Below are 20,605 nucleotides of genomic sequence, written 5' to 3' on the forward strand. Positions count from 1 at the left end.
ATCAAGCCAGTGAAAATAATGGTTGCTGGCAGTCTCTTGGGTGAGCTGACACTCTCAACCCCATTCTGCAGTTATCAGCCTTTCACCAATGGTATCCCCAAGGTTTGTTGAGCTTTTAAATTCAGGCTGGTGGCTTTTTATAGGTGTCTCAGTAAAAAAACCAGGATCTCTCTAACAGGTCTTTGCCACGAACTCACCAACTGTTGCTCTTTGCTTTGCAGCCTCCCACCCTAAAGAGAGAACGTTTTATGTTTGTCTTAGGTTTTCATATAAAGGTTGTTTTCGATTTTTTCCTTTTTAAAAAAAAACCAACAAACCTCTCCACAAATCTTCACAGAAACTTCGATGCTTCAAAGATACAGTATTTTATTTATTTTATTTGGTTAGATTTAATAAATCACCTGCATTACTTCTCTCTTTTTCCAAGTAAGTGAGCTGTGAATGTTTGCATGTGCCCCAAGTTCATGTTGTTGCTTTGCTGGCTGTTCCAGACAATATCAGACTTACTGATATTGCCTGAAGCGTCATTGAGAGTTGCAAGGTGGATTTTTCAGACTCTGCAATGTGTATGCTGTCAACTAAAGCAAATTTTTGCCTAATTGCTGCCTCGGACCACCTGGGCTTCACTGTACATACTCCCAAAGACTTGATATATCAAGAACTGATAGAGAGAATTGCCAAAAAAAATTATATATATATATATATAATAGAAATAGTCCAACTCAGTGACCAACTTAAAACGTCCATAAAGTTAATAAAGTTAAATTAACACACATGCACCTCACTGAAGACAGCTGAACTTAGGTTCATGTTTAAATCTGTGCAAAATTGTGTTAGAGTCTGTCTTTTTTTGCTTCCTCAACACTTAAAGGGAGATGAAGGGTGGGTTTATATAAGCCCAATGCTGTTTGCTTCGGTTTTTAATATGTAGTCCATTTATCTGGATGGATGGACTGAAGAAGAAGAAAAATATACCAGACTTGGTTTAGTTTTATATCATGGCCTAGAAATTCATAGCTCTCTTCACAAGATATGCATTTATCTAAAATGTGCACCAATTCCCTTGTGAGGTCTGCTAAGCAGAGCCATCTGCTTTTCTCCTGCATAATAATTTTGCAAATGTTGTCATTGGGTTGGCGTTACTGTAAGTCTTTTAACCACTTTAATTTTTATGGTGATTTTTTGCACATTTCATTTAAGCCTGCTACAAACAAGAAATTCATATAAAAATAGTGTTTCTCCATATTGTTTCTCCCGATCATGATCCCTACTGCTAGACATAACCACGTATCCATATGCCACCTATCACTCCAACCCCTTCAGGAACCAAGAGCAAACAGTTCTCAGCAAGGACAAATCCAAACAAGCTGCACAAACCAAGGATATTTATTTATGCTTCTACCATGCTGTTGGTTACACTGCACCCTGGCACACAGGTACACAAAGTATAGAGAGAAGATATCTTCTCTCTTCAGAAATCTTCTGGCTATTTTTCTATATTTCTCTATATAAGAAAAGAATATATATAAAATATATATTTATTACTCTCTCTCTAGAGAAACATATATTTCTATAATATTTTTCTATTTTATGCAGTCTCACTGTACTCTTCAGAATATCTGAGATAAGCTTACTTTTGTAAGAGAGCATTCAAGGTGGTAAAAAATATATTTCTTTGCTAAGCATATTTTAAACTTTATAATCAGTGAGATCACCAGAATCACCAGAAATTTATTTACCGAGACAACAGCTATGTAAACTGACTTTGTTTAAAAGTACTACGACATCTACTTTAGGTGATCAACACCGGAATTAGATACCAGTACATTAAATAAAACTTTCAAAAATGCAATAGAAATTTATATTCTTTTTTACTTTTTCATCTTCTTTCTGCTTCCAAAATGCACTAGAACATCAGAGCCTGCTACATTACCATCCTTTCAGAAGATGTTTTCTGTAATGGTAACACCACTAGTCTTGGATCACATAAACAGGTTCTAAACTCAGCAAAATAGAAACTGAACAAATGTAATTTCCTTCATATGTTCCTTCCCTCTTCCATTCACGCAGCTGAAAAGATTCCCTATTATCTCAAACGTCAGAAATGCTTACTAGTTCCTGTACTGTTAAAAAAATCTCCCTCACAAATCCAGTCTCACAGATCCTGTGGATCTCCAGTAATTCCATAGTAAAGACACTTGTTTTCCTGTAGAAATACCCATATTTAAAAACATGGTGAGGTTTCTCTTTCCTAACATTATGAAAGTGCTTCCCAAACTCATAATCAAGTGTTGAACTAAACAATTAACTTTTATACAGAAATGATGTGACCTATGANATTCCAAGTTATGGGGTTTTAGCTATTATTTGTGAAATCAACCAAGTTCTAGCAATATTCTTTCACTTCACTGAGACATAGTAGCAATGCATGGGTTTGAATTACATATTACAGAAATTTTATTTGCTTAAACTAATACATACTCAGAGGTTTCAAGCTCTTTCTCACCAATGAGTTTCACAGGAAGAGCAATACTTACTTTGTACCCATTAATAAGTGTTAATTTATTACCACAAAGGTGCTGGCATTTCAAAAGCATCACTGCAAATGAAAGACTAATGCTGTAACAGACCGAATTTCATTAACAAGGAAACATGTCAATCTTTGACTAAATTAATGATCAAAAGAGGTGTTTTAGGAAATGCTCAGTAGTGCTGCCAGCAAAGCACAAGGAAATCCTCCAAGTAAGGATCTGCATTTTAGAAGAGAATGCCCAGAGCTTGGAGCATATTTATGAGTCAGGCTCATGTTCCAACAACTGATAAAATCATTTTGTCACTCAGTCTCATTTTTCAGTTCTACTATCTGAATGAAGAGCAAAGATTATGAGGTTAAGAGCAAGTATCAAGGAAACTGTACATTATTGCAGTTTTCCATCTTGACAAAGTGAGGCTGATCTTTTTCCTTCCCAGTGTCAAAATTTTTTAGCAGTTTGGCAAAATCTGGATGCCACAAAATTGAATATTGTCAAGATTCAAAACCCACCATGGCATCTAAAAAGTGTTTGCGGTTGTATGTGAACCAGAAAACAGATTGGCCAGGAACCATTCCCTGGCCCTGTCACTAAACAGGAGGGCATGGGATGGTCTGTGCCCACAGGGCTGAATCAACTCCTGCCTCCAAACAGGACGTCTTCATCCAAACTAACTCCTGAGAATGGTCCTGGGCCTCTGCCAAGCCCAGAACCATTCCAGGTTGTTTCTGGGAGTTGCTGGGCTGAAAAGTCACTTAAAGACAACCTTAAAAACATCACTAGACCAGTACTCAAATCTGTGCAGTAGCCCCACGTAATTACAAGTGTGGATGTAACCCGTGTGCCCTTTCTCTACTAATCAGACTTACTCAAAGGCATCAAGCTAAGACTAAGTTTGTGCTAATGGGTCTTCTGAAAGAGTTCTTAACAGAACTCCCTGAGAGTCAATAGGAAAATATGGATGGGGTCCAAAACCGAATTTATGCTGGAGTAAACTGGCAATTCCTGTTTAATTTCTCTTAATGAAATAAGAAAGCATAATTTCACAGAAGTTTAAGAAAAACAATGCAGTACCCCATTAACCTGCAGAGCACAGAGGCCCAAGAAGCCAGCAGCATTCGTGTCCAAAGGGCAATGAAGCTGGTAAACAAGCTAGAAAAGCCAGAAAACAAGCCTGATGAGGAGCAGCTGAGGGAGTTGGGTTTTTCAGTTTGGAGGAGAGGAGAGGAGAGGAGGTTCAAAGGGGACCTCATTGCTCTCTGCTGCCTTAAAGGAGGCTGCAGGGAGGTGGAGGTCAGTCTCTTCTGCCTTGTCTCAAGTGAAAGCATGAGAGGAAATGGCCTGAAGGGAGTTTCGGATTAGATATTAAAAAAACTTTTTCATTGAAACAGTGATTAAGCATTAGAATAAGTTGCCCAGGGAGATGAGGGAGTCACGGTCTCTGGATCTGGATGCGGCACCTGGGGATACGGTTTAGGGGTGTTTATGGTGGTGCTGGGTTGATGACTGGACTCAGTGATCTTGAAGGTCTCTTCCAACCTTGATGATTCCAACCAACAGCTGAACTAAGAGAGGAGCAATCTAGTCTGTATTTGGCTAGACCATGGCAGGGCTTTAAATTGTTCAATGAAATTTCTTTACAGAAAGGGGGTCAGGCATTGGAGTAGACTGCCCAGGGAACTGCTGGAATCACTAACCCCTGGAAGTGCTCAAAAAACATGTGGATACGGTACTGTGGGGACAGGGTTTAGTGGTGAACATGGCAGTGCTGGGTCAACAGTTGGATTCAATGACCTCAGAGGTCTTTCCCAAACTTAACGATTCTATGACTCTATGATTCTAAAAATCAAATCTGCTAAACATACATACCAAATATAAATGTTTACTGGATTATTTGAACAATAAATACAACACATTAACCTCTAGCTCAGAATAATAAACTGTAAGCTATGAAAGACTCTTAAAGCAGTGAATTTAAGACCTAAACGAAAATTCATGTAATGAAAGAATATCACATAAGAACTACACAAAAATAAAATCAAATGATCTAGCTACTAAAATACACATATGTGCTCAAAATGTTGTGGGAATCAAATATTCCAGTAAAAATAAAGGGAGAGATGGAAACACAAGTTTCTTATTATCACACTTCATATGTTACAAAACCTAAGAGTTAACTTATTTTTGGCAAAGGGACAAAGGTTGCACAATACTCCGGCTTACACAAATATTTTCTATTGTTAAATGCATCTTAAATGTAGCTTGTCATATATTAACTTTATGCACACAGTGCACCATGCAGCCTAAGAGTGTCCCAAAGATCTCTACGTTTCAAAACACTGATGAATAGTAAGCTGCCAGAGTCCAATGAACCAGGTGTAAAATAGTTACTCAACAATTTATAGTTTAACTGAAACCAGATAAAATCATTTGAGCAATAAATACTGTACACATTTTGACCAAACTTGGTATTTTTGGACAAATTACTGCATACGATATTTTCTAGAATACTCCTTCCTGAAAAGATAAAACAGTAATAAAAGTTCTCTCAAAAAATGCCCTTGTTTATAATCGTAAAGTGAAATATGCCTGTGGAAATATATCCTCATGTTTAACATTTTTAGTTGCTCTTTCCTTTAAAGGAAAAAAAGAGCTAGATGTGCAGTGGAAATGGTTATGAAGAAGTGGATATGCATACATTAACCACATGCATATATTAACCACAGACTTTATGCTAACACGGCACTTCCTTCCACTGAGGATTTTATAATGTAAAGAAAGAGAAAATTATTTAGTAAGAGTGAATATTTAAGAATAAAAATTCTGTATTCTTCATTCATCATCCACTTCTAGAGTGAGTTATTACTGAGCACTAACAGCTTACCATCTCCAGAGGGGCAAGGACATGGTCCTGCCTCAGCCTTCTTATTGCTTCACAATGACTAAGGGAAATGTTCAGATACACAGAACATGCAGTAACAGCTCTCATTGAGTTACACAAACGAAGACTGAGTTGCAGAAGCAATGATATTTGCATACGTATTAAATTTTAAAAACATCTTTCATAGTACTCATCACAATTTATATTACTAGTTATTTCCACACATTTCCCCATGTCCAGCCAGCAATCTGCTCACCTCGAGATAAGAAATCACTATTAAAACCATAACCAGTCTTAATTTTTGGTGTATTACATAATGTAATTGTCAAATATCTAGTGATCTACTTAAAAATTACTTAAAGATGAGAACAAGAAAGTCTTAAATATATTTATCACTGTTATTAATTCTTTATATTCCGAGGGCATTAAAGGCCCAAATTCAGACTCAGAACTTATTTTTACATCAAATTACTATATTATATGTTAGTAGGATTAGCCATTAACTTTTTGTTTCACGTTAATTGAAAGTTTGTGTATAGCAGAACAGAGCTTCCACAGGAAATCCTTGGCATTACCCACAGGCTAAGCACATGCCCTGCTTTGCTAATAATGTAACACTTATTTGAGAAGGTTGAGGTACCTGAAGTTCTGATGCTCGCTTCATCATCTCCAGGGTGATGTAGCAACCAATAGAATGAGCAATCAGTACCAGCTTTATATCTTTTGATACATTCTTTTTGAGGAAGTTCAGCTTATGCTCTACTTGTCCGTTAAGTCCAAAAACATCCTCTAGCTCCTTAATATCTGTGTCTGAAACACAAAAGAAAAGAAGTCCTTTGGTTCGATGATAGAACTCTCAAGTATCTCTCGCCCCCCACCTCACTTCTTCATAAAACACTGAAATAAATACACATATTAATTTAAAAAAACCCAACTCAAACCACCAGACATAATAATTTAAAGTTACCACCACTGGCAAATATAGACTGATGAATCACATTCACAGGATATGAAGCCTTATGTGTAGCTTGGGAACCAGGGAAGGATAAGGAAACATGGAGCTTCATGGCACATCATCCAGTATTGTGGTCTCCTTCATTAAGGACAAGACCAAACTCAGAGCATTGGATCAGCTTAAATCAATCCAACTTCACAGTGAGCAATCAGGACCTACAACAGCAATACTGCCCAGGAATAAGAGTCCCTCCTCACAGAAGGCAAACTATCATGTATGTCATCATGCACTAAAACTTTCAGATATTCAAAATCTCCTGTCTTTAAATAAAGATGCACAAAAATGTCCCATGTCATGAGGAAAAACAGAAATGCCTATGTGTCAACACGGAGCACTAGCACCTACACAAACTACCCCTATTTATGCAGGTTCTTATCACTGTCAACTCAGCCACAAAGAAGATCAAGTTAGAGCTTCATGCTTCTAGATTACTGTGCAATTTGACCACTGCTTTGCCAGGGACCTCTTAAGGGAGCTTGAGCAATCCCTTATGAGAATTTGGATCATTGCTTCCTGGCCAGTCAACAAGACAAAGTTGAACCAGTGTCTGTAAGAATATACAGCAATTTGGGCATCTTTAACTCTTGCTCATGAGGTGGGTGACATGGATCTCAAGTTCCACAATCTAAGGGGGTTCACAGCTCCTTCATCTGCTAGAAAAGTGCTCTACTCACTAAACTAAAAGCTACGTTGAGGATATACCACTCTAAGCTGGACTACTCCACTGAAAAGACTGTAAGAAAAAATACTAAAATAAGAATGAAAGAAAAGAGGCAGAAAGCATGAAGGAATGTATGCCTCTACCTTACCTAAAGGAGATGTAGTGGCATTAATATCACTTAATGTCTTAAATCCATACTATTATCTCAGGATTCAATTTCATACTCCAATTTAAAACTCTGATTTTTATACTCCTTGCAGCCTGACTTTGGATGCAGCTTTAGTCTGAAATAAGCTAAATCTCCTGGCAGCATGGTTCAGACACATGATGGGGACTGGCTCATCACTGATCCATGGTCCTAGAGATGGCATCTAGGTTCCTGGCAAATGCCACACACCTTTTCAGGAGTAGCTGACAGAGATAGTGCACCCACAGTCCTAACCAAGTGTTAGGTGTGACTTCCCACTTGGTTTCTTTTGATGTGCTCTGCAACAGTTCCCTGTGTGAAAAATAAATGTGGAAGAAAGCATCCATCAATACTATAAATACATTAAAAAGACTGAAATGCACTGAAAAACTACTGTAAGAGAAAGTCAGACAGTATCACAGATCCATTTCAGCTGGGAGTTGGTTTTGCATCTGCTTGGAGAAAGTGACAACTATGGGTGAACTGCCTAGGACTGTGAACAGCGTTTATCAAATCACAAAGGCTGACGGGACTTTAATACGTATGTAGTAAGTTTGATGGCAATTGGACAGTAACCTCAAATACCAAAAATTACCAATGTTACTGTACTGAAGCTATTGGAAGGCTGACAGTGACAGTACAAATTAGTAGCCCAAGTGGGCTGGCACTATAACACCTTTTTGGTTATCTGCATGAAACATAACCTTTAGGAGCAAAATAATTGCTCGAGAACATGTTCTGATGGCTCTTTTCTGAGTTTAAATTATTAGCACAAAGATGACAACAAAGAAGTTCTTCAGTTAAACTAATATTTCTACTAAAACTACTGATGGCCATATCCCAGCATAACTTATAGTAATTTACTCAAAAAGAAAAAAAGGTTTACTAAAACACACTCAAGGAATGTAAAATTAGATGAGAAGTAATATTTTGTTTATTAGGCCTAAATTTTATTTAAATTTTTATATATATTTAATTACACAGCAGCTCAGTCTCATGAAGGAACAGGTTGTCTATATCACAAGTCTAATTACAGGTATATATAACACAAAACCCCCAGAATACTTGAAATACAAGAGGCCACTGGATACAGAAACAAGTGACAGAATAAGTTCTATTGAGTATATGCATATCACCATGTGTTGGGTTGGGCAGGTCATTTTGCTATCATTTCCATACTGTTTTAGTCAGGCACTGTCAACTCAGTAACTTATCAGCACGTCTTATAATGTTTGACATTTCATTTCAATTCTTGAAAATAAGGTTTTTTACAAGAATTTCATCTTATTTGCCAGTTAGAACAAGGGAAAAGGAGGTAAAGTAGACATATAAATCCTCTAGAGAATTCTCATGGTTCACAAGAACCCAGAAACCAACTAGGAAAGAAAACAAATTTTTATTTGCATTATTCAGTCTCATGAGGTTAATGGCTTCTTTTCACTAAATGAATTCTGTATCTGCTAAAATAGTTGCTGAATATTGCTGCCATGTACAGCAGAGACAGTCTAGCCCCATCTCAACATTTTCCAAGTTTAGATAACTATGTCAGATGAATACAGTTACTTATTTTATTATTTATTATATTATTATTTTTGAAGACATTAGATAACTAATTTATTATTTAGTTATCTAATAAAGAGCAGTGTAGAGATTCTGGCCAACATATTCATAGCTATTACTGACTTCAGCAGAGATGTGCCTGTTCAGAACCAGTTGTGTTGCCAAAGAGGAAGGATATGGTTGGGATTAAGAGTACAGTAAAAAGAAGGGCTTTTCCTCCTTGCATTTGCCCAGACTTCAGTTTAGGACCTGAGCATACTCAGTTCAAGCCTGTGCACTAGTGTTTCCTTATGGGAGCTGGGGAGAGCAGAGACTGAAAAAGCAATTTTTAACTGGATGGGTTAGTTGTGATCGATGATGACCATGGGCACCCGTTCTACTGCACTGGGCTGAATCATCCTCAGCACAGTGCATTTCACACCACTCAGAGCAAAGATGCTCCAATTCCCACGGCTACTGGTCTGTGTTACACACACATACAACCCCTCTGAGGCTGCGAGTCCTGACAGCCAAGGCTGACCCGAGAGAAATATTTCAGCTGTTTAACACAACCTTTCCTTTCCTTCCAAAATACTGGTTTGTTGCCAAACCCAATCACCTTGGCAGAATTCCTGGAGAGCCACACTGGAGGATGAGTGTGCAGTGTGGGGTTTGGTGATCCACATGCAAAGCTCTCATCACGGACTGACCCCGCTCTCGTCAGGTGAAACTCAAGTAACCCTATATTGAAATACATATCCTATTTTGCATCTGGACAAATATAAAGTTGCCCACGCCTCGTGTCACTTCAGGTTTCCCCAACACAAATGCTACACTTCTCATAGTCCAAAATATGTGAGAGCCGGGCTGCGTCACAAGTTTGGAAGATTTATTTCTTTATTTTACAGAATAAAATCGCCCAGGAATTATCCAAAATCAACATGAATTTCTTGGGTGGAGAAGCTTAAATGGGTTCTTTGTATAAGCAAACAGACTTGCACAAACACACTGGCAGTCAGCTCTCCAATGGCTCTACATCAGAGAAGGGACCAGAGTGACTTCACCTCAGGTGTGGAATACATGCCATGGCTGAAGGACAGCTCATTTAAGCAGTTTTCAGATAGTAGAAATTATAAGACTTGTACCTTACGCTGCAAACACCCCATCTGCGCCAAGACATGTGATTTTAAGACTTTATTTAGCTGAAGTGTATTAAAAGAAATACTGTATTTCTTTATTTTCTTTGGCAAAGCATTAATCTTCTGATGTGCTTTTGGAAAAACAAATGCGCCATCACTTTAATGAATCTCTTTTTCTGACCTCTGCTAAAACCACAGGCAGAAAACAATGATAGATTAAAATAAAGTGTTTGCTCTAAGATTAGTCGACAAGTTAATCTTGCTAGGAAAGAGGACTTTGGTTTTCAGGGAAATAACAGAGAATTGTGTTTGTTTGTTTTTTCTGCTGTGTATACAAGGGAAATTCTTAAGCAGAAAAAAAAAGCACAGCAGTTATACAAGCAGACTTTAGGCTGGCAATTCACAAAATGTAGCCCATCATTAAAGAGTCTCCAAAAATCATAGACTTCGTTTTACTGGATGATTCAGAAAGATACTAGAGGCCACATTTTCCAACAGTACCCTCAAATGTCTGCGTGCTTTTGTACTTTCCGAATTTCAAAAGCAAAGGCTTACATGTCCAAACTCCAAACTGCTCTGGTCACAACAGGTGACTGAGTATTTGAGCTCAGTACATACACTTGTTCACTTGTCAGGGAGTGACTTTGAACTTTGTCCCAAGATCTGCTCATACACAAGGCCTCCAAATTACTCATGAACAAGTAAGGAACTATGTGAAAAGGTAACTTATGATTATATGTCATGAAGGAATGGGAGGTAAAAACCACTGGTCTACCTGCACTGCGTCTTCTTCCCTGGACCATTTACTCTAGGAAGTGGTAGTAGGATATCTAAGAAAAATCTCTAATGAACCCCTTGTCTAAAATCTTCTGGTCAAGAATTTTCAGAACTGGACCTTTTGCAGGATAAGGACAAGTAAGTATCTGGAGACTGAACCAGGGGGCTAGAAAAAAATTCACCTCTTCCTCTGAAGATGGTGCTCATTTCAGCTGTGTGACACATCATCATGCAGCTTAATGTTAGCAGTAAGGAGAAACAACAGGTTTTTAAACACATGAAAATGCAGTAACAGGAAAGAATCAAGAGGAAGCAAAGCAAAGCGGGAGAAAATACTGACAGGTCAGTGATACCAAAGCTTATGAAAAGGCACAAAGCATCAAGTACAGCCAACCACATGGTTCAGGAGAGTTAGCTCAGGGTCATGTTAAGTCCACTGCATCTCCACCAAACACCCTAAGTACAATCAGCATATTGGGCCAAGTGTTTTACACTTTACACATCACGTCCTTTTTCCACTGCAAACATACACACTGCCTGGTGGGAGGAGCAGCAGTTGTGACTGAGTAACTTCTGTTCAGATGAAGCAACCTCTGGGAAGTTTTATCTTATGATAGGGAGAAAGCAACCCCACAACTTAATTACTCAGAAGGATTAGCTGTTAAAATGGTGTGCATAATCAGGAGTCTAATTCTGGAAATAAAATAAATAATTTGACTGCTTTTGTTCTTATAGCAAAAGACAATAATTTCTTACAACTGAATGATGCCACTTGAAACTGTTTAGATAGAACTGTAAGGTTAAAAATTGAGACTGAAGGTGAGTCTACTACGGGCATCCCCTAAAGACATATTGCTTAAAACCTGAATGTTTCACCCAATCTTTCATTTGATTAGTGAACCCTGGATAATTTGTATGAGCAAGCAATAAAATGCCAAAGAAATGGGATGGAAACCGTGAAAGAATGTTCAATAAATACTGAAGAACTGCTCCTGACACCAGGAACCAGGTCTTAAAGCATTGTGTTTTAGATTAACCTTTAGACCTTTGGCTGTCCCTAGCACCCTCAGGAACTGTTCATGCAACTTTTAAGATAAACACACCACTCATTAGTGTTTATTGGAGCAATTACTTTTTGTAAAGGTATCCTCCACAAATAAATTACCATTTACTTAAGATACTGAAGTGGTCGTATGTATTATTTTCTTTACTAGAAAAATAACAAGACCTTATTTTACAAATTGAACTACTGATTTCCTTTGCTATCTGCATACGTATTGCTGGGACACTTGTTTAACACCTAATCTGTTTTTCAAAGGAAGTTGTATTATAATTAAATTAGTACAAGCATAGTGTGACAGAATGAACTAATAAACATGACAAATACTAAACCACAAATTTTTTTTAAAAGCATACAGGAGCATATTGAACTTATTAAATTTAGAAATCTGTTAAGAAACTTATTTTATTTTGCATTCACAGTCTTGCTTCCCTCTGATTAGGGTAACTATTACCAAGGTACGATGAGGTAATAGCACAAACTTTGTCTCCAATTTTGGCAAGGCAAACACCATTAAAGAGTGTTTTATTACACAGTTTTACACCAGTCAATGTCTCCATTCCAACCACTCTAACATGCATGAAGCAAATATAACATAGGTGTTTTACATAACATAGATGGAAAAGTTTTCTGTATTTGAATGACTGCATTTTACAGTCATTCACTAAGCTGAACAACTGCAGAAAGTACAATCTGTAAGAATTTTCAGCATCATAAAGAGAGAAAACAAATAGTAAAACAAAAATTAAAAAACAACCCCTTAGCAAGGGAGAGGTTAGAGAACCACCACTCTATAGGAGTAGATCTGAATTTCCAACATGAAGTGATGTCAAGGAGCAAAAACAAAGAGGTCTGAGCCCATGGAAAACCGATTGTCCATGTTACGTTTCCTTGTTTTCTGGACACACTGAAGCCAAGTGCAAGGCTCTGTGAATGCCTTCCACTTGCCCACACAAACAGAACTTCACACTTCAACAAAACTTGCTTTTATACAGTTTAACAATGAAAGAAAACAAGAATAACGGTGTTCTGCACATCACCAAGACTGGGTAGATATAGCATAGATGGCAAAGAAAGGACAGTGGAAATTCTGTGAGTGTTGAAGGAAACAAAAATAGATGAATATCACTTCACAGGCATTGATTCCTCTGGTGTATGACAAATGAGGTGCTGTGCCGCAGTAGGCAAGTCCAACAGTCACACCTATTGAAAACAGCACTTCAAAACTTTGGGAAGTTTAAACAGATACAAATAGAGAAAGAAGTACTGAGAGCAAACAAGGGAGAGCCGAAGTTTGGAGCAGAGTAAGACAGCTGGCCAAGGAAGACAACCCATGTTATTTCACAGACAGGAAATAAAAAGAATTATTTCCAAAGTAAGAGAAAATGAGAAGGAGCACACTACGATGTCAAGAGAAGGAAAAGGGAAAAAGCAAGGAGCTGAGAGGGGCCGTTATGGATTAACAATAAGAATTTTTACCTCACACTGACCATACACATTGATGGGTGACATTTTATGAAGTGTTTGATCCTTCTACTGAATTCAACCTATAACTTTTGTTAGGCCAATCCCAATTTTTCTTGAAAATCCCTCCCAAAATTTTATTCAGAACTGCAATAGAGACCAAGACTGAAACATTCAACTAATTATGACTCTTCAAAATAATACCAAACTAAAACTTATCTTGAGAATAACACTAAAATAACACTAATGCACTTCCTGCCTCACTAGCTCCTATAATGGCATTAGGATGGCATTGAGTAAACTTAGTCCTTTTTCTTTACTTTTGTGCATATTCATCTTGGATGATACTATTTCAACAGAAATATAAAGCAAAGTGTAGGTTTCTATGTTCATTTGTCCATGGAAACACTAAATTTAATATTCAAGTCCAAATTATGTAACAATACCATCTGCATCCTTTTTAAGGAGTAAATGATCCACTTAGGCAAATATAACATTTTTTCAATCTTTCATCCTTCAAAATTTATTTACAGATTATAAGAGGCTTTCAACATTGTTATCTTATATTCCCTGATGCTGTAAACTGGTGCCACAGTGCTGAATGAAAAGAACTACGTCAGTTTATTCCAGCAGAGAACACGACCGACCCCCTGCTACCAGTGCCGAGGGCTGTAGCACAGCACATATGCAAAATATTCTGCCATGCAGTGCTACCTCACAGCACTCAATCCATGCTCCTAAACTGCTACCTGCCTTGAAAAGCCCTGTAATCTCTGTGTGGGCTCCTCTTTGCACAAGGAGTGTGAGCTGACAGCAAAGGGAACCAGCCACGGCTCAGTGACTCCCAGCACTGATCCCTGCTGGCAAAAGAGAAATGGACAAAACAGTATATATAACAGCCTGAATTTATGAAAATCATTTCACTTTCTACTTTATATATATTTAGCAAGTTTCTTTATCAGTTGCTGATGCTTTAAATAAGCATTTGCACGTGCTGTGCAGTGCAAGTTTTGTATGTTTCAGGAGGAAACACAGTTTTGCCAAATGACCACTTCAAATTCTGATTTATATCTCTTCTTCTCCAGTGTTCTGTTACATTGTTTAAAAATTAATTCTCTATTACCAAGATAGCAATTTCCTTTCTAACCTTCCTGAAGAAAATGCTGAAGGTTTCATTCTTAGTCACCGGCCTGAACTGCCCAGCATGGCAACTATGGCAACACGCCCAAGGTAACGTGATGGCTTCATTTTACTTGGAGTTTTACCTGACAGCTGAAATGGAGACTTAAGTGACACCACTACAAAACTGAGTCCTAACAAGAAAGCTGGATAGGAACTTCTACAAGGGCATGGAGTGATAAGACAAAGGGGAATGGCTTTAAACTGGAAGAGGGCAGGTTTAGATTAGACTAAAGGAAGAAATTCTTCACTATGAGAGTGGTGAGGCGCTGGAAGACATTTCTCAGAGAAGTTATAGATGCCCCATCCCTGGAAGTGTTCAAGATCAGGTTAGATGGGGCTTTGAGCAACTTGCTTTTATGAAAGGTGTCCCTGCCCATGGCAGGGAAGTTGGAACTAGATGATCCCTTCCAACCCAAACCATTCCAAGATCTGTCACTACAGATGAATAAGGGATTTTTTGGTCTTCATTTTGCACAGGTGAGAGGTCCTACATGGAAAGTAAACCAATTAACCACAAGCAGTTCTAGAGTCACAGTTGGACAAAGTTTGGTTTTCTCATTCATTTACATTAGCAGATATTAAAGTAACAGCTCAATACAAATGCTTTGAAATTGCCTGCAGCTTTGCAGTATAATTTATATAAAAAGACAGCAACTGAGTTTGACCTGCACTCTAGATATAAACAGATCCAAATATGATCAAGTAGAGTTTTATAAGAAAGTGAATTCAGAAATACTGAAATTGTTCTCTTCATGATTAATTGAAGAATAAAAGTTCTTCCTCCAAATCATGTAAACACCAGTACAGAAGTCAGTGGAGTGTCTGACAGCAAAGACTCATTAGTAATATGTTTGAAAACATAATACTGTTCGGAAAAAAATGACACTACAGTGGCAACCCCTGAGAATTTTAATTATCTGCTATAACGTTTAACCAATGGGGAATAATTTGAAAACTAAGTAGTCACCTGACCACACCAGTAATTTGATAGCTAAATTAGATAATTTTAATAGATGTATGAATCCACTAATCCAGCCTTTAGGAAGGTACGAATGTCTGACTTAAAGAAAGAGAGCAGTGCCATGTGGTATCAAAATTAGGAAAAAACAAAAACTCCTTCACCCAGCAAGCAGCTTTGGGACCCCCTCATTCAACCTGAGTCCACAGTACCATATAATTTTCTTTATAATTTCTCTAAGCACTCAGCCTCTACTCAGATCTTACTGAGAGATTTAGGTAGATACACTGGAGGTATGAGTAATTCACTACTGATTATTTCAGAATGAGACCATTTGCTGTTACTTCTTCCTGCACACTCTGCCTTACAGTTTCCTGTATTTCCCTGAAATGCCTACATTGCTCCTCAAAGAAAAGGAAACTCCTAAAACCAAAACAAAACAAGAAGGGGCCCATGTTCCAAACCTGATTGATTTTAGAATCTGGAATTATTTTGTGATGATTCCTCAGTCTTACAGCTGAAGATCGCTGTCAATTAAAAATAAAAATGCCACCAAACATTGGATCCCATCAAGATCTGCACCATTTGTTGCAAGTTTTGTGGATATCAAATTAAATCAAAGATCTCTATCATAAAGTAGAAACTCTTATTAGTAAAAAAAAGTATTGATCAGCTTTCTTCCTACAGCTAACCTATGAAGAAAATAAACTTTTTTGACTCAACTATAAAAAAAAAATCCAGACCTGTTACACCTTCAGATACAAGGAATTATTCTCTGCTATGGGGATACATTGTTTTCATTCTGTTAGTAGCCATAAATATATCTTTCAAAGTGAGTTGGGTTAAAAGATTTTTAAGTATACCCCCCAAGGGAAAATAATCTGAATCATCTCAATATTGTGTTTATTGAATTATGTTAGGGTTTTACTTTCACTATAATAGTATGGTATACATTTAAATAAGTTACTCTGAAACATGACAGTGCTGGTCCTCCCTTGGAAATCAGGACACCAGAAGATACAACTGTCACCTCTTCATAGGGTTCACATTCTTGAACACTTTCCCCACCCCCCAACAGCCATCTGTATGTAATCAGAAATGATGGTATCAGCTGGAGAACATATCTGTGTCATGGGGTGAAAGGCAGAATATGATCCATAAACAATTTCAAAACCTACATCCAAAGTTTCCTGGAATGCAGTAAAGACATTGTACTCTCCAATGGATGGATGTCTTGATGTCTTTTTTTTTTTTTAACATCTTGTTTTCTGGATAAAGATCCAGAAGATTGCATCAGGTTTCAAAAGCTATTACAGAATCACAGAATATGCAAATTTGGAAGGGACTCACAATGATCATCAAGTCAAACCCATCTTCAGAAACAGAACTATATTACTCTTATTTGTAGATATGGATGAAAATTTCTGGTTCTTTTAACCGAGGAATTAGTTGAATAAAGTACTAGAATTGGATTAGAAAGCTCTAAATGGACATTTTTAAAAAATATGTCAACAGGTATTCTGCTGACAGACTGAGGGGAAAACCTTGAAAGAATCAGAGAATACAGAGAACCTATTTTTCATGCAACCATAAGAAATGTAAAGACAAAGTTCTATTCTTAGTAATGTCAACAAAAATTAGTCACGACTCCATTGAAGTCAATGGAACATAGAGCTATGCATTAAGTGGTACTAAAATGAGCTTAATAGTGTTTAAGTGATCATTACAAATAAATACATGGCTGCTAAGGTATGAGCAGTTAAAATTGTTATCATTTTGGATGGCCAGAAAAGAAAACAACAGAGCAACTTAAAAATACTTCACATATGGCAAAATTTTATTTTCTTAGTTTTGATTTTAAACAGAACAGGACCTTTAAACGCATGCTGAAAATTAAGCAAGACTGATAAAGTCAACGCCAAATGCCAAGATTTCACTCTAAGGATGTATTTGCATAATTATGGACATGATTATGGGACCTCCATGAATAATTAACTGAATGTGGCTAAAAGGAAAGAAGTAAATGGAGTACTGCAGCATCCCTAGGGCTGCTTACTTTTCACACATTTAGATTTCAAACATTCCAGTGGGTTCATAACATGAAATGACCGTTTGTTTCCTTAAAATAGACACCTAGCACTAAAACCATACAGTAAAATTCAGATCTTACCAGGCAAAGACAAAAACCTCAACATTTAAATGCCTCATAATAACTTTTACATGTGCACACACACTTCCTTCCTTAGGCTGCCTCTTCCAAGGCAAGGAAGGAATAGGGTTTCTGGGCAACAGCAGTTGCTGGATCAGGAGGGGCAGGAGCACTGCACTGCACTGAGCTGACAGTTCCTGTCCCATCCTGTAAAAACAAGCAGTTCCTCTGTGCACACCCCGATGTGGGATCCCTTGCTGTTGACGAATACCATGTGAGGAGCTCAATGTGATTAATCAGTGCCAAGGCCAGCTCCGTAAACAGGAAGCTTCTCCTCTCTATACATTAAAAAAATTACTCTTGGCTATGAAATAGTTATGAAACTAGCAAAATTCTACCTGAATGGCATGCCTGATACTTGGGGGTTTTAATGTATCTACACTGTGATACCCCTAGGCTGGGAGAAATCATGTCATATAATTCTGCATTAAAATTAAGCAGAATTTGAATGTGGTCTGGGACATAAACATGACTACAGAGTTCTCTGGGTCTGTAATATATACACATAACTGACTAAACCTCAAAAGAACTTACATTAGAGATAATCCATCTTTCATTGATTCTCAGGTATTTTAATTTATATGCCTAGGAAGCAGAAAATGTTATTGAAATAGAAATTAATGTGAATTAAATGTGTGTAATGTGAATTAAATGTGTGTATGCATAAGCTTAAAGTATGCATGTGAGATGCCAGCCCAGCTGCCTACCTACTGCTTGTCTCCCTATATATATGTACATATAAATATGCAAGACATAAATGCCTTTTAAACCCAGCTATCACTGTGTACCTCAGTGTGGCCACATCTCTGCTGTTATTACTGACCAAACAGTGCTGAAGCATAGATAATGATTTGCTGGTCAAAAAAATTTCTAAGTACTACAGAGACTAATTCTGAGGTGTTTTTGTACTGACCGAACAGATTGCCAGTAGCTCTGATTCACCTGATTCAGCAGTGTAGGTATTCTCCACCATCAGCAACCACTAAAAATATCTATTCTACTTAAAATACATGAGTCACAAGCCAGTGAAAACTACCAAATACATATGGAATCCCTGTGCCTGTGTAACTTCTCTCCCTGGAAACGTTTAAGACCAGGTTGGATGGAGCTCTGAGCAACCCGCTCTAGTGAAAGGTGTCTGTGTCCATGGTAAGGGGGTTGGAACTAAATGGTCTTAAAGGTCCCTTCCAACCCAGGCGATTCTATGATACACAACAACAAGGATGAGTCCCTATTTTTAGGAGCCCAGTTCTTGGAACACCCAACTTTCATGACCTCCTCCTCTCCTGTTTGCAGCAGTACAGACCACAATCCCACTGCTCACCCTCACCACACATCTGTGGTGGCACAACATCTCTAAGGGCACCGCAGCAAATGCTTACACAAAAGAAGTGTTATTGGAAAAGTATTCTTAGTTACTATTCATTCCGCTTAGCAAGTGGAAAGCGGCCAGAGTGCCAACTTCATCTGATCAGCCAGCTCTTCATGAACCACAAGCAAGTGTCCTGGGAACCACCAGTGTCCCACAGATCACAGCTTGGGAATCACTGTCTCAAATAACTCATAACCCTCTTATTATAGAACACCATGCTCCTTGTCTTGCTCAGGCTACTATTTTAGACTTTTTCCTGCCAGCACAGCATATCATGATGGTAGAAACTTATGGCTCAAATCTGCTAACCATGCCCACACTTATATCTGACATTTGGTGGACAACTACCTAGCAATTAACAAGATTATTATTTTGCTAAAGTAAAAATTTGGTTTGACCCAAATAATTTCAGTCATTTTTTGTAGATTTATATCACTTGAGCTAGAGGCAGACTCTCACTCATAGTCAATTCTGCAGTTTCACTAGAAGCCGGAGGGCTGCAAAAGCAAACTCCATTCAGATGAATTGTAACAACAGTCAAGAAGCAATATATCAAATAAATTCAAGCTCCACACGGCTTCCAAATTTTCATGTAACACTAGAATTTATTTTTTTTTTTTTTATACACAACTTAATTTCACTTCAAAACTTCACACTGATGGTACATTAACATTTTGGGATCACATAATCAATGTCTTCACAGATAATTTATTATCCCTTCACCACTTTTGTGCTTTTTCCATATTCTTTCTTAAGGATGTAATGCAGTTTCAAAATGGCCTAAAGGCCCTACACTCCATGTGTAAAGAGAAAGTAATGGAAATATTCTTCTGATGGACTAGAAATCAATCATTACCTACCTCTTTTTGTCAAGAACTATGAACTAAGGCTAGCTTAACAGATTTTAAGGACATACTATTATCTTCTACAGTCCATAGAACATAAAAGATCAAACTAGAATTTTATCTTTTAACTTGACTATTAAGAATGGCATTTCATTCAAAAGGAAGTTAATAGTGATTCAGATGCAAAGCAACATTCAGTAGACAATCTGTACCAAAGAGAAAATATGCCTTGCTGACACTATAAGAAGTGTTTGTAACTTGACTTTGTATAGCCCAATACTCATCCGTACAGTTTAGAAAGTTCAAGAGATTTATCGTTAATATAATTTATTACTTGACCAAATATTGTATCATTAAGAGATGACTGATGACTAGCTATTTGTTAGGTATATATTTTAACGCATCAGTTGTGTCTCTTTAATCAATTAAGAATCACATGATTCCATATTTCTGTAGCGCTTGGCATACAAAGACTATTATAACAAATAAATAAACAAATTGACTTTGATTTAATTTTTCTTTACTCTCAATCTTACTTCACTATCAAAAATAGTATCTTGGCAGTCCGAAGGACAAACCAAACCAAACCTGTGTCCTTTTTCTTGAAGGACACTGAGGTGCTGGAGTGTGCCCAGAGAAAGGCAACAACGGGTCACAGAATCATAGAATCAGCCGGGTTGGAAGGGACCTCCAAGATCATCAAGTCCAACTCTTGATCCACTACCGCTGTGGTTACCAGACCATGGCACTAAGTGCCACATTCAGTCTCTTTTTAAAAATCTCCA

General features: G+C 37.6%; 1 protein-coding gene across 2 annotated transcripts in view; it reads right to left on the reverse strand.

Annotated features, from left to right (window-relative positions):
• Window positions 1-20,605, reverse strand: part of LDAH (lipid droplet associated hydrolase) — a 117,076-nt gene that overhangs the window by 59,136 nt on the left and 37,335 nt on the right. For both annotated transcript variants that reach the window (XM_017813097.1, XM_017813098.1), the window contains exon 4: window positions 6,053-6,222. In XM_017813097.1, coding sequence (XP_017668586.1) covers window positions 6,053-6,222 — 170 coding nt within the window. The remainder of the gene's footprint in view (window positions 1-6,052; window positions 6,223-20,605) is intronic.

This window comes from Lepidothrix coronata, unplaced genomic scaffold (genome assembly GCF_001604755.1).
Source record: "Lepidothrix coronata isolate B3197 unplaced genomic scaffold, Lepidothrix_coronata-1.0 Scaffold39, whole genome shotgun sequence".
Taxonomy (NCBI): Eukaryota; Metazoa; Chordata; class Aves; order Passeriformes; family Pipridae; genus Lepidothrix; species Lepidothrix coronata.